Source organism: Diabrotica virgifera, chromosome 4, assembly GCF_917563875.1.
Source record: "Diabrotica virgifera virgifera chromosome 4, PGI_DIABVI_V3a".
Taxonomy (NCBI): domain Eukaryota; kingdom Metazoa; phylum Arthropoda; class Insecta; order Coleoptera; family Chrysomelidae; genus Diabrotica; species Diabrotica virgifera.
The window spans coordinates 99,679,604-99,693,054 of NC_065446.1; the positions used below are offsets into that span (position 1 = coordinate 99,679,604).

At 32.7% G+C, this 13,451-nt stretch overlaps 1 protein-coding gene across 2 annotated transcripts in view; it reads right to left on the bottom strand.

Moving 5' to 3' along the window:
* Positions 1–13,451, bottom strand: part of LOC114332288 (protein winged eye) — a 251,400-nt gene that overhangs the window by 173,882 nt on the left and 64,067 nt on the right. For both annotated transcript variants that reach the window (XM_050649543.1, XM_050649542.1), the window contains exon 4: positions 4,645–4,880. In XM_050649543.1, coding sequence (XP_050505500.1) covers positions 4,645–4,880 — 236 coding nt within the window. The remainder of the gene's footprint in view (positions 1–4,644; positions 4,881–13,451) is intronic.

Here is a 13,451-nt window from a genome sequence, read left to right on the forward strand (position 1 = left end):
CTGTTCAGCTAGTAAATTCCAACGGAAAATGGACCTAGTTACTCAAAGGAGTAACGGCCACTATAAAAATAAAATAAAAATTCCATTTTTATTCAGTTGCAATGCGAAGGCAAAACAATCTTATTTTTCACTTAGAATACGGAGCGCAGTCCAGCACTCTGAATCGTAGTAGACCTTGTTCTTGTGTAGATGCTAGAGACCAATCAGACATAATATACGTGTGTACTAGGAGAGGGACCAATGCAGACACTTCTAGACAAACGATTATATTTTGTGGAAAGTAGAATAAGAGATAGAATCTCTAACACCAAACAAGAAAAAGGATGCAAAAAATGAAAGATATAAAATAGAGGAATTAAAAGATAACAGCAAAAATGCAGAATATAGAATTAAAAAAAAGAAAAGTTGATACGATACAGTTAAGATTTAATTTCAATACAGAGTACCACCATTCGCTTATACGCATTTCATTCTTTTGGAATCATCAAGGCGAGCTTTAACAGGCTCTCTGAATAGAATCAAAATCTTTCGGCCTTGCGTAGTTTTCGTTTACTCACACAATTGAGTACTTGAAATCAAACTGGCTGGAGTTTTTGCCTAAACAGATTGACGTGCTATGGAATGGAATTTTTAAATTCCTCACGTCAGTTTATTTATCGTCTGTTTGCTTTGCAAATTATAGAAAGCACAGATTTGGGCTGTTACCTGAAAATTGTAGTCCTTCATGCGGATAAATGACAGCTGAGCTAACGGCATCTTACGTTTGCCGTGATTGGTCGTTATCGTCGCGAATTCAATGTCTCAGGAGCGGATTGCAAAATTGGAACCGTCAAAATAGTCCAGAGAAATAAGGATTTTCTCAGGACACTCAAAGATCCAGGTAGCTGACTACTTTTTTAGTTATTGTAGACCTATAGGAAGAAAACCTACCTGTTTCCTGCCTAGAGTTCGCGTCCGTTTATAATTATTAACGATTTAGTCCAAAAATCGCGATTTTTTTTCGATTTTTTGCACCCCATTCACAAGATAAACAGTTGACATAAAACTACAAAATTTAATTTTTTAGAACATTGAAAACCCTTCAAAATGCCGCTTTTTGAAAGTTAGAAAGTTAATTTGTTGCTTGGAAAATTGCAAAGTAAATGAAAATAGATATTTATTAATAACTTTTACTAAATTTAACTTAGAATTTTAGGGTTTTACCCGAAGTTGGGTATTTTGGTGCTTAATAAACCCTCAAAATTTGAGACCGATTCATTAATTAGTTTAAAAGTTATTCTATCTGTTTATCCCAGAGACCTTTATTTTGCAATAACATAAGACAGAAAATAATGAACATTGGGCAATTCTGAGTATGCCAAATGAAATTAGAAGACCGATAATATCAAAATGTATTAAAAAAAGATAAAAAAATTAATTAATATAATCAAAAATCCTAATACCAAATTTTTGAAATTTTGTAGTTTATAAACATTTAGAATAACTTTAAAAATATTATTTAAACACGAATTTTCAAATAAAAAAATTTAGACTGGGTTCATTTGGGACAAAGTTAGCCATGTGTTTTTTTTTTAATTTACAGCTAATTTGTTTATAATAATTAAGCAATTTCATTGATGCCATTTTAAAGAATGGGATTTGTATTTTTGTTAAAAAAATTGCACAAACATTGTATCTTCACAGCACCCTCCACGATTTTTCAAAAATGTAGTTCAAACTATTACTAGGGGGAACCTACGAATCCACGGAGTTAAAATACCGAAAAAGCAATTTCAAAATACATAATACAATTTTCTGTATCTCCGGATCAACTCAATGGATTTTGATCTTTTTTTTTTAATCTGTATGTAATTTCTACGTACATTACAAATATGCAATTTGTTTATAAATTTTTTAATTATCAGTCTAATTTGTTTAAACAATTCTTAAAAAAATATTTTTTTTCAAAAATCTATTTTTTAAATAATAGTATCATTAATGATCATAGCAAAAGTTTAAGTACACTTTAATAAATAATTCTTTTTATTAGATAATTATTTATTGAATATAATTTATTTATTAAAGTATAACTTTTTCTATGATTAATGATAGTATGATTAAAAACATGGATTTTTTGGGAAAAAATTATTTTTTCAAAAATTGTTTAAATAAATTAAAAACTGTTTATTAATGAATAAATGTCAAATTGCAAATAAACAAATTGCATATTTGTAATGTACAGAAAAATTACATACAAATTAAAAAAAGAAAGATCAAAATATATTCGGTAGATCCCGAGGTATAGAAAATGATAGTATGTAGTTTTAAGTAACTTTTTTAGTTTTTGAACTCATGCATTTGTCGGCTCCCAGCCCCCCTTCACTTACCACTAGGGCTTCCAATCCCGCAATACCGAGATCTCGATATTGCGGGATCCCGCGTCCTTTTCCAATCCCACGTGATGCGGGATTACAGGCGCGGGATCCGCGGGATTTGCGGGACTGAAAAAAGCGTACATTACTGCTGTAGCTACGCTCAAAATTATCAAAAAACTGTCTTTACGCCTTATTTTACAACGACGTAGAAATGTGACTGCACTACTAATTTATCTCCAAAAGCCTCGTAGTTACCAAGCGTCGTGGTCGTGTGACGATGAAACTTTTCCTCCCACCGAAAAGTTTACTTCGGAAAGAAATTAATGATTTTGTAACGGGAATGAACTTCAGCCTTTCAGAATGAAGCAGCTGATCAAGTAAGAAACCGTGAGAAACGATGTAGAGGTTCCATCATCGGGTTCCAATCTTGATATTACATTGCAACAGGAGTTAGAGTTTACTATATAGTCAGCATGTAAAATATTTACTTTGCCCGTAGCCATCTCGAGCTAATACACTTGAGTCCATTATTAAAATATAAATGACTCTCTATGAATCTGGGGAGTCAATGGGAAAATATCTTACATTTACATATAAAGCCTAAAAAGGAACACCGGAAGCCGAAAGGGCATTTTCTGCTGCTGGCTATGTTGCGTCTAAATACGCAGGAGTTTGGCAGATGACAGTTTAGATTTAGATATTGGCTCGTAGGTATGAATAAAAATGAGAATGTAGTTTATACTCCAAATCTTGGAGTACATACTCCACGCGGTAGTATCTACTCTTATGTACGGTGAGTAGAAACTCATCACATCAACATATTTTTATTCATATGAAATGTATTATAAACTTATACTTAATGCTCATACTCATGAGAACGTACTCGGAGTTTATACTCCTGTTTTTATTCATACCATCCAATTTGTTGTGTTCCTTTGCAAACATTTTCAATTTAAAGCTTTAGCTAAATAATAGTAACTTATAACTAAGTAATATGGCAACTAAATTAGTAAACTATATTAATTTTCAGTTGAAAATGGATTTTTTTGGTTGACTTTTAAAATTTTGTTGGTGTATTTTTTGAAGAAGATAGATTTTTTGTTTTTTCAGTATTTGTTACTGTTTGAATATATTACTATATGAAAATTGAAAATATGACTATTTTCAATATGCGGGATCCCGCAAATACCGAGATCCCGCGGGATTGAAAATTCGTAGTCCCGCAAATACCGAGATTGAACTCAGGCGCGGGATTGGAAGCCCTACTTACCACGACTAGTCACCAATTGAACTACATTTTTAAAAACTCGTGTAAAATACCAACTTTTTGAATATGTAAAATATATATAAATAAAATATATGTAAATGTTTATAAACTATAAAATTTCAAAAATGTGGCATTAGGATTTTTGACTGTATGTATTAGAAAAAATTTTTATCTTTTTTTTTAATACATTTTTGATACATGTTTTAATACATTTTGATAGTATTACTTTTCTACTTTCATTTGACATACGTAGAATTGCCCTATCTTCATTATTTTCTGTCTTATGTTACTGCAAATTAGAGGTCTCTGGGATAAACAAATAGAATAACTTTTAAACTAATTAATGGATCGGTCTCAAATGAGGGTTTGTTAAGTACCCCAATACCCAACTTTGGGTGAAACACTAAAGTTCTAAAGTAGTTTTAGTAAAAGTAAAAGTTATTACTAAATAACGATTTTCACTTATTTTGCAGTTTGTATAGCAACAAATTAACTTTTTAACTTTCATCAAAAATCGGCATTTTGAAGGTTCTAAAAAATTTAATTTTGTAGATTTATGTCAACTATTTAGTTTTTGAATGGAGTGCAAAAAATCGAAAGAATCGCGATTTTTGCACTAAATTGTTAATAATTAAAAAACGGACGCGAACTCCAGGCAGGAAACAGGTAGGTTTTCTTCCTATAGATCTACAATAACTAAAAAAGTAGTCAGCTACCTGGATCTTTGAGTGTCCCGAACATGGTCTATTTCTAGTTTATTTCCCTGGAGTAAAATTCGAGAGTGAATTAAATGATTCTTTAGCATTAAACTGTGATAATACTTTGATATTGACCAATTTAATTTCATTTAAAGAAACTCATGCCTGGTTGCACCAACAGATCTTAAGCTCCAATCGAGCCCAGCTCAGCGTATACTTTAAGAATTTAAATTTATATTTAAGCTTAAGGCACGTCTTAATCTTAAGATCTGTTGGCGCAACCAGGCATTATATATTTATATTTTAGATTACTTTTGACACTTACCTGACAGTTGCAAATCTGGGACTTGAAGTTACAACACTTGTCACAATGTTTGTCTTGAAGCTTCTTGGGACTCTGCTGCAAAGATAGCGTGGCATCCACTGGCTGAAGTAAGTTAGTGTTGAGCCCTTTGGCGAGAAGTTCCAGCTGGCCAACTGGTATTGGAGAATATGGAGAACCAGGAGGTGGAGTAGGAGCTCCAAACGTATAACTTGTAGTCGAAAAGAGAGAATCTGAAACTTTATTCGAAATTTATGATCAATATATGAACAAGCAGGATTCTGAGCAGGAATATTCTGCATCGACCACATTTCACGCTCAACTAACTCAATGAAAACAAAAGTAGCCAGAGACAGAGAAATACATCTACTATTCGTTGATCTAACTAAGGCATATCATACCGCACCACTGTGTAAATGATGGCAAGTCCTGAAAAAATCCCCTATTAATATAACTTTAACAAAAGCAGAGCAAAAGTTCTGTAACAAAATCTAAGCAAACATAAAAATCAACAATAGATTATCCGATTCAAGATAAGACTAAACTAAATCGTGCAAGTCAACAACTCGAAAGAACTATCCTACAATTAAAGAATGACTCAATTAATTCTTACTTACAGGAGCTAACAGATGACGGTAGTACAGATTATTCCTTATGGAAAGCTACTAAAAGACTGAAAATACCTATTATGCACTCTCCTCCTATTAAACTAGAAAATGGTAACTGGGCCAGAAGTAGTGCACAAAAAGCAGAGCTATTTGCCATACATCTTGAAAATACATTCAAACCAAATGAACCTCAAGGGGGCGAAGAAAGATGGGAGGAACCTGTTCAATTAGAGGAAGAAATTCGGGTAACTACACCAAAAGAAGTGCTTGAAGAAATAAGGGAAAATATTAATCCGAAGAAAGCTCCGGGCTATGATCTAATTACGGGTGAGCTGTTGAAAAATCTTCCCCGAAGACCTATCGTAAAATTAACAAACCTCTTTAACGGTGCATTCAGATTAAAATATGTACCAATGATATGGAAAATGGCGGTAGTCATTATGATTCCTAAACCATTAAAACCAGCACATGAGGTTTCGTCATACAGACCAATATCTCTGCTTCCTGTAATATCTAAGCTGTTTGAGAAACTGCTCCTCAAGCGAATAAAACCAATTATTGAAGCAAGAAATTTGATACCGACACATCAATTCGGATTTAGAAATAAGAATTCAACAATTGACCAGGTGCACAGAATCACAAATATTGTCGAAAGATCCCTAGAAGAACAGAAAGTCTGTTCAACTGTATTCCTTGATGCTGCACTGGCTTTTGATAAAGTCTGGCATGAAGGTTTAGCATACAAACTAAAATGTTTTTTACCTATACAGTACTCAAAACTTTTACAATCATATCGATACATCAGTATCAGACTGCACCAACTCAAAATTTTTCAATATTGAAATAAGTATGAGGAAATGGTTAAATTATGTTTATTTATCAGTTTCAAATTACACCATCTCAAAATTCCAACCCCATTGTAAAAAATTTTGACTTGTCAACATGCAGAATCCATAATTTTTTTACAATGTCCTAGTTTCATACCGCATCACTTTGAGTTAGTGCATAATGAAACTTGATCGGTATAACTGTTGCCAGCTACTAACTCAAAATGGTCTGTGAAAGCTGTTGCACTGACCGTTACTAAATTAAATGTTCGAAACAATTCAGTGATACAGAAAGAGAAAAACTGTTAGGTATCTACTGGAGTCTCGGTGATTTAAATAGGCAGTGAGATTTTATAGTTAACAATGTAATGCCGGTTAAGCCAAAATATCAATATAAGAAAGAAGGGAGTCATAGAAGCGAAAATATAGCTAATTACTTTGAGATGAGTAATGAAAAAATTAGAGTATGTAAAGTTTTCTTTATGAATACTTTAAACATTTCGAATAGTATAATAATGAAAAAGCATGCACAACAATTAAAAAAACAGAGCTAGGTTTTGTACAGCATGACAACCGCGGAGGAAAAAAAAATGCTGGGCGACCAAGGGTGCTAGATGATGAAAAAGAATTCGTGATCAAATATTTTCCAGTAAATGATTCTCATTATTGCGGAGCAAGAAAAATCAAATCTCTAAACTTAGCCATCGTGTACAGACTGTACCAAGAAAAATGTAGAGCAGAACTGAAAATTCCCGTAAAACTCCATTATTGCACCAAGATTTTCAACAGGGAATTTAATATTGCCTTTTTTCAGCCAAAAAAAACCAGCGTTGTAAAAAGTATTACAGTAAAACCTGTCAATAACGGTCACTAAAAATGACAGGACTCTTGGCCGATATAAAAAAGTGGGCGCTAATACCAGGTTTTATAGTCCATAAATTTTGGTTTGGGGAACTTTGAAACTGGCTGGCTAGTTCAGGTAGCCGGTTTTGACAGGTGGACGTTAACACAGATTTTACTGTACAACAACTTAAGTATGATGCACATATCAGAGAAAAAAAATTAGATTCGGTTAGAGAAGGAGTTGGATATCAAAAATTCAAAGGAAGATGACAGTGCTCTGTAGTTTGTTGCTTTCATCTCCAACTTTATTATCACTACCAAATGGAGATCGGAGTGATTTTCTTTTTACATGAGACGCCTATCATGTTACAACTTCACTATATTTGATATTTCTCACAAACCTAGCTATAGTTTTTTGTGGCACGAATGTATTGGAAGCAGAGGTGTTAATGAAATAAGTACGTATCTTTGACAGTATCTAAAGAACCATGGGACCTCAATATGAGCACATATTTTATTCCGATAATTGCCTGGGCCAAAACAAAAACAAGTTCATTGCTTGCTTGATTTTATATTGCTGTCAAAACTTAGCAATAAAAAGCCTAACCCACAAATGCTTAGTAGTTGGACATACTCAAAATTGAGGGTGATGCGATGCATGCCCTCATAGAAAAAGAAAAAAAAGATACCTAAAAGGAAACCCGCTCTATATTTTATCGCAAATGGTTTTGATGATAATTAGACTGGCTAAGAAAACTTCCGATAAAAATATCGGAAAAGAAATGAAAGGCAGAATTTACAAAACAGTCATCAGACCAATAATTACATACGCGGCAGAAACACTACCCGACAGTGTCCGACACAGAGAGGACAAAAAGATTGCTCGAAATAGCCGAGATGAAAACCCTTCGAAAAATCGATGGTAAGACTCTATGGGACAGAGCTAGAAGTATATATATACGACGGAGATGCAAGGTGGATAACATTAAAAACTGGGTAAGAAACATAAGAATAGAATGGAATGACCCATGAATAGAATGAATTTCCCAATAGGAAGACGATCAGTGGGAAGACCACGAAAACGATGGAAAACGACATCTTACTAGAGGCACATTGAAAAAACAGACAGAGTCATATCTATACAAAAAGAAGAAAAAGAGAAGAATAAAACTGGACGGCCTGGTACGCTACAGAAGAAATTGCCGAAGTGTATAAAGTAAAAATTTACAAAAAATTGGGAACATTTTTATACAAATGAAGCCGGAGACCAAATAAAATGGAGATAAATACAAATTCTAAGAGTTGAGAAAAACCAGCCAAACAAAATAATGTAACAGAAGTCTTATTTTGACGAAAATTATAATGTCATAAATATTTGATAAAACAGAAAGAGCATGGCTTATGAAGAACCATCTCTCACCTTCTCCAATAAACCTCATGGAGTGCCACCACTTAAAAAATGTTATTTGTTGTCGCTCTGCTCCTCGGGTTGAATACCCAGAATCCACTGTGAGTTTTTTCAGAACTTACCAACTTCTGCCGCTACTGAAGAAAGTGACAATTCAGAATTATTTTGATTTTATTATATTTTTTCATAACAAGGAACAATAATCATGTTATAAGAAAAAAATACTTAAATAATTTTATTTGATTTCCATACAAATACCCTATACAAAATGCACTAACTGTTAAAAAATGATGTGTCAAGAGTTTCATAGTGCACCAACTCAAAAAAAAATCTGAATTCTTTAAAAAAAAATTAATCAAAAATTATCATCTAAAAGAACCATAAAATAAGCATCTATTTCCCAAATTTTGTTCCATTTGAAAAACAAATGGACCATATACAACAGATTAAAAATATTTGCTCCCAGAAAAAATAAGTTAAAGCTGATTTGTGAAGAACTATGTTTTTTGAGTTGGTGCACTCTGATACTGATGTATCTATGTACATAAAAGAACGACATTTTAGAATTAAGCAAGAAGACTGTTTTTCAAACTTAAAAGAAATTAGAGCAGGTGTTCCACAAGGCAGTGTGTTGGGTCCGGTCCTATACCTACTATACACGTGTGATATACCTGTACTGGAAGACAACACAGTTGCCACATTTGCTGATGATACAGCTATTCAAGCAGTAGGGACGACAAGTGAAGAGGCGACCAACAAGGTCCAAATAGCAGTTAACCAAATCCATAAATGGACACAAAAATGGAGAATCAGCCTGAATGAAGCTAAATCTGTCCATGTTAATTTCACCAACAAAAAAATACAATATATACCAGTTATAATCAACAATATCCAAGTACCATATGCAGATACTGCTAAGTATTTGGGTATAACATTAGATGCAAAACTACGCTGGAAGGTGCACGTTAAGAAAAAAAGGGAAGAACTAAATATAAGATATAAAAAAATGTATTGGCTAATTGGAAGGGGTCAATACAAGCCAACTTGGAACGAGAATCCAACAAAGTGGAAGGACAGAATTCGAAATAGAGGAAATAATGAAAGGAAAGAAAGTAAGAGGAGCTTTGAACTACTGGAAAAGGCAGAGATGAGGGTACTGAGAAGAATTACAGAAAATACGCTGAGAGATTGAAAGGGGAGTGAAGACATTAACAGACAATGTAACGTACAGTGTATAAACGAATGGACACAAACAGAAAAAAAGAATGGAATAACTACATAAGCAGAATGAAGAAGACACGTGTGATCAAAATAGCAAGAGATAAATCACCAATCGGTAGAATAGAGTGACAACCTTCCATAGAGGTACCAATCCGCCAATGAACAAGCAGACTTGCTTATAAAGAGGAAGAAGCGGCAGAAGAAAAATAAGAATCGAGGATCTACAAAATCAATGGAGAGATAAAAGAATACAGAACAAAATGGAACCGATATATAAATAAAATGGACGAAAATCGAAGATAAGTCTAGGTCGAAAAAAAAGACCTAAAAAATGTCGAACCAAATTTGACGTTGAAATAGGTAGATATCTAATCGCTAATGATTAGTTATCTCTTTCTTAGAAAATATTTAATGATATAAGGTAGACAACACGGCATTTAAATTCTATAAACATGACACACAGCAACAAAACATATATCAATGTTATTATTCTGCAGAAGTTGTTTACTATCTGTAATGGCTCATTTTCAAAGCATTCCAATTTGCATTTAAAACATTTGCGTAGGTTGATAATAACCATATTATAAGTCAATGTTAAACCATTATTCATAGGCAAAGGTTGATAACGAAAGTACGTAAATGCTGCAGAGTATCATCATTGAAAAAACTTTTAAAAACACTCATTTTCAAAATGCGTCGCATCGCAAAAATTATCAAAATTGTTGGTTAAAGATTAGCTGATTTGGCCGTTGACCGTATGGTTTTTCTGACCTAAGTTCATCTTCTCCATTGGTTTCTTCATTCTTCTATCATTGTAAGTTGACATTTCCTCCTATGATGCTTTAGCTTCTAAGAGTTGTAAACCATATCCCTGTAGGTCGTCCTTTTTAGCGTTCCCAACAAGCCATATTTTACGTTAGATGTTTCCTTAACAGAATACCACAAGAATGGAAGTGAATCATCCTAATACCTCTCTTCAAAAAAGTAGACAAATGGGATCCGGAGAATTACAGAGGAATTAACTTATTAAATACAACGTTAAAATTAACACCTAAGGTGATAACAAACAAATTGAATGAAATTATAACATTAGCAGATAGTCCAGAAAAATAAGGTTTTTGTCGGGACAATTGAGCAGCCAGGTTGCAAATGGGTTTTTTGGGTACTATATATCAAATACATTATAAATACAAAAATGCCCGTCACAGTTCGGACGAGAAACTTAATTATTAACAAATAAGTGTCAAAAATGGCAGTTTTTTCGTTTAAATCGCTACAGGTAAAAATAGGGTAATTAAATATCTTATTTATAGTATTCTTCTTTTAGTAGATGACCCAAGGTTTAAAATGGCAGTTTTTGAATTTTGGTCCCATCATTTGTTGCTTCGGAAATTGCAAAATAAAACTAAAATTTCCAAAATAAAAAAATTGCTATATCTTTTGTGAAAATGACCTTAAGATTTTCGTATTACACGAACAGTTTAGTCAAACAGTCCATATAATGCAAAAAATTTTAAGACGATTCGTCAATTAGTTTAAATTTTATTCGATTTGTTTATCCCAAAGAGCTTTTTTTTCGCAATGTTATTGTTCAGAAAATAATAATGATGTAGCAATACTATGGAAACCACATGAAAGAAGAATAGTCATATTTTCAACATATTTAAAAAAAATCATTAAAAAGACGTTTGTATCACTCCAAAAACATTTTACTAAAGTAGAGTCATTTTTGGCTTATAAATAATTTACTTTGGGATTTCAAAAGCTGGTATTTTTACACGAATTTTCAAAAAAATCTTTTGGCCTAGGTTAATTACGGTCAAAATTAGCCACTTTTATTATTTAATTCACAGTTACTTCTATATACATAAAATTCTCCTGTAACAGTGTTAGTTACCATACTACTCCGAAACGGCTTGGCCGATTTTTATGAAATTTTACACCGATATCATATAGGACTGAGTATAGGTTTTAATCTATTTTTCATACCCATATGTTATAAGGGGGGTTGCCCCCTGTCATTTTTTTTTATTTTTTGGACAAAATTGTCTACCTTAATTTTATATGATGTATAATTAAAAAATACATGCAACCTTTAATTTTCACTTTTTTATCACCAACCCCTATTTGTTAACAGCCATCTATATATTTACATCTACAAAATTCTCCTGTCACAGTGTTAGTGGCCATACTCCTCCGAGACCGCTTGACCGATTGTTATGAAATTATATATGTATATTTGGTAGGTCTTACAATTGGTCGTAATATATTTTTCATATCCCTGAGTGGTAAGGGGGGCTCCCCCAACATTTTGTAATGTTAGGTGGGGATATGTGTACATAACGTACTCTATAAGACTACGAGTACATACAAATTTAAAAAATTATAATCAAAATCCATCAACAATCTCCGGAGATATTATTCGCAGCATATGTTTCAAAAAATAGTTTCACTTTTTGAGTGCACGGATTTTAATAATTCCCCTCCGCCGACCACGAATCGATTTCGTTAGGACGTCATTTTTAAGGCTTTATTAACCACTCTGTTGCAAGTTCAAAGTTTACTCAAACTTTTACACATAAACTATATATCTTTATCTTCAAAAGTGCGCTAGTTATTAGTATTAAAACAAAGTAGCCGGCAATTAAATAAAAAAAAGTGGCTAACTTTAACAGAAACGAACCTAGGCGAAAAGTTCTTTTTTGAAAATTCGTGTAAAAATACCAGATTTTCAAATCCCATTGTAGTTTTAGCCTACAGTCAGTATTAACAAAGTTATTCAAATTGTTTATAATCCAAAAATGTCTCTACTTTAGTAAAATGTTTTCGGAGTGATATGAATGATTTTTTAAAAAAAAATTTTAATTATGTTGAAAATATGAATATTCTTCGTTCATGTGGTTTCCACAGAATTGCTACATCATTATTATTTTCTGAACAATAACATTGCGAAGAAAAGCTCTTCGGAATAAACAAATTGAATAAAATTTAAACTAATTGACGAATCGTCTTAAAAATTTTTGTGCATTATATAGACTGTTTGACTCAACTTTTCGTGCAATATGAAAACCTTAAGGTCATTTTCACAAAAGATATAGCAATTTTTTTATTTTCGAAATTTTAGTTTTATTTTGCAATTTCCGAAGCAACAAAAATTTAGGAACCAAAATTCAAAAACTGCCCTTATAAACATTGGATCATCTACTAAACGAAGAATACCATAAATAAGATATCTAATTACCCTATTTTTACCTGTAGCGATTTAAACGAAAAAGCTGCCATTTTTGACCCCTATTATTGTTAATAACTAATATTCTTGTCCGAACTGTGACGGGCATTTTTGTATTTATAATGTATTAGGTATATAGTACCCAAAAAACCCATTTGCAACCTGGCTGCTCAAGTGTCCCGAACATGGTATATTTTTGCCTTATTTCCCTGGCGTAAGAAAAACAACAAGGTTTTAGGTCGGGAATATCGTGCACGGCGCTATATTTATAATGAGGCAAGTTCAAGAGAAATCTTTAGAATACAACAAACCGGCATATTTATGTTTCGCGGAACTTAAGAAAGCATTTGACAGGGTCAAATTAAAGGACATGATTCATTTATTATATATATTCAAGAGAGGTATCTCTAGGAATAATTAAAACGATCGAAAACATCTACCAGAACAACACAAGAAAAGGAGAAGTAGAAGATGAACTAACTGACCCAATTGAAGTTGTCAATGGGAAAAGACAGAGGGATTTCTTGAGTCGTTTATTATTCAACCTGATAATGGATGAAATAATGAAAAAGTAAGAATTAAAAAAGGTACCAAATGGGAGAAAAACAACTTAAATAATCTGCTACGCAGACGATGCAATACTAATCTCTCAAAGTGAGGATGATTTACAATGT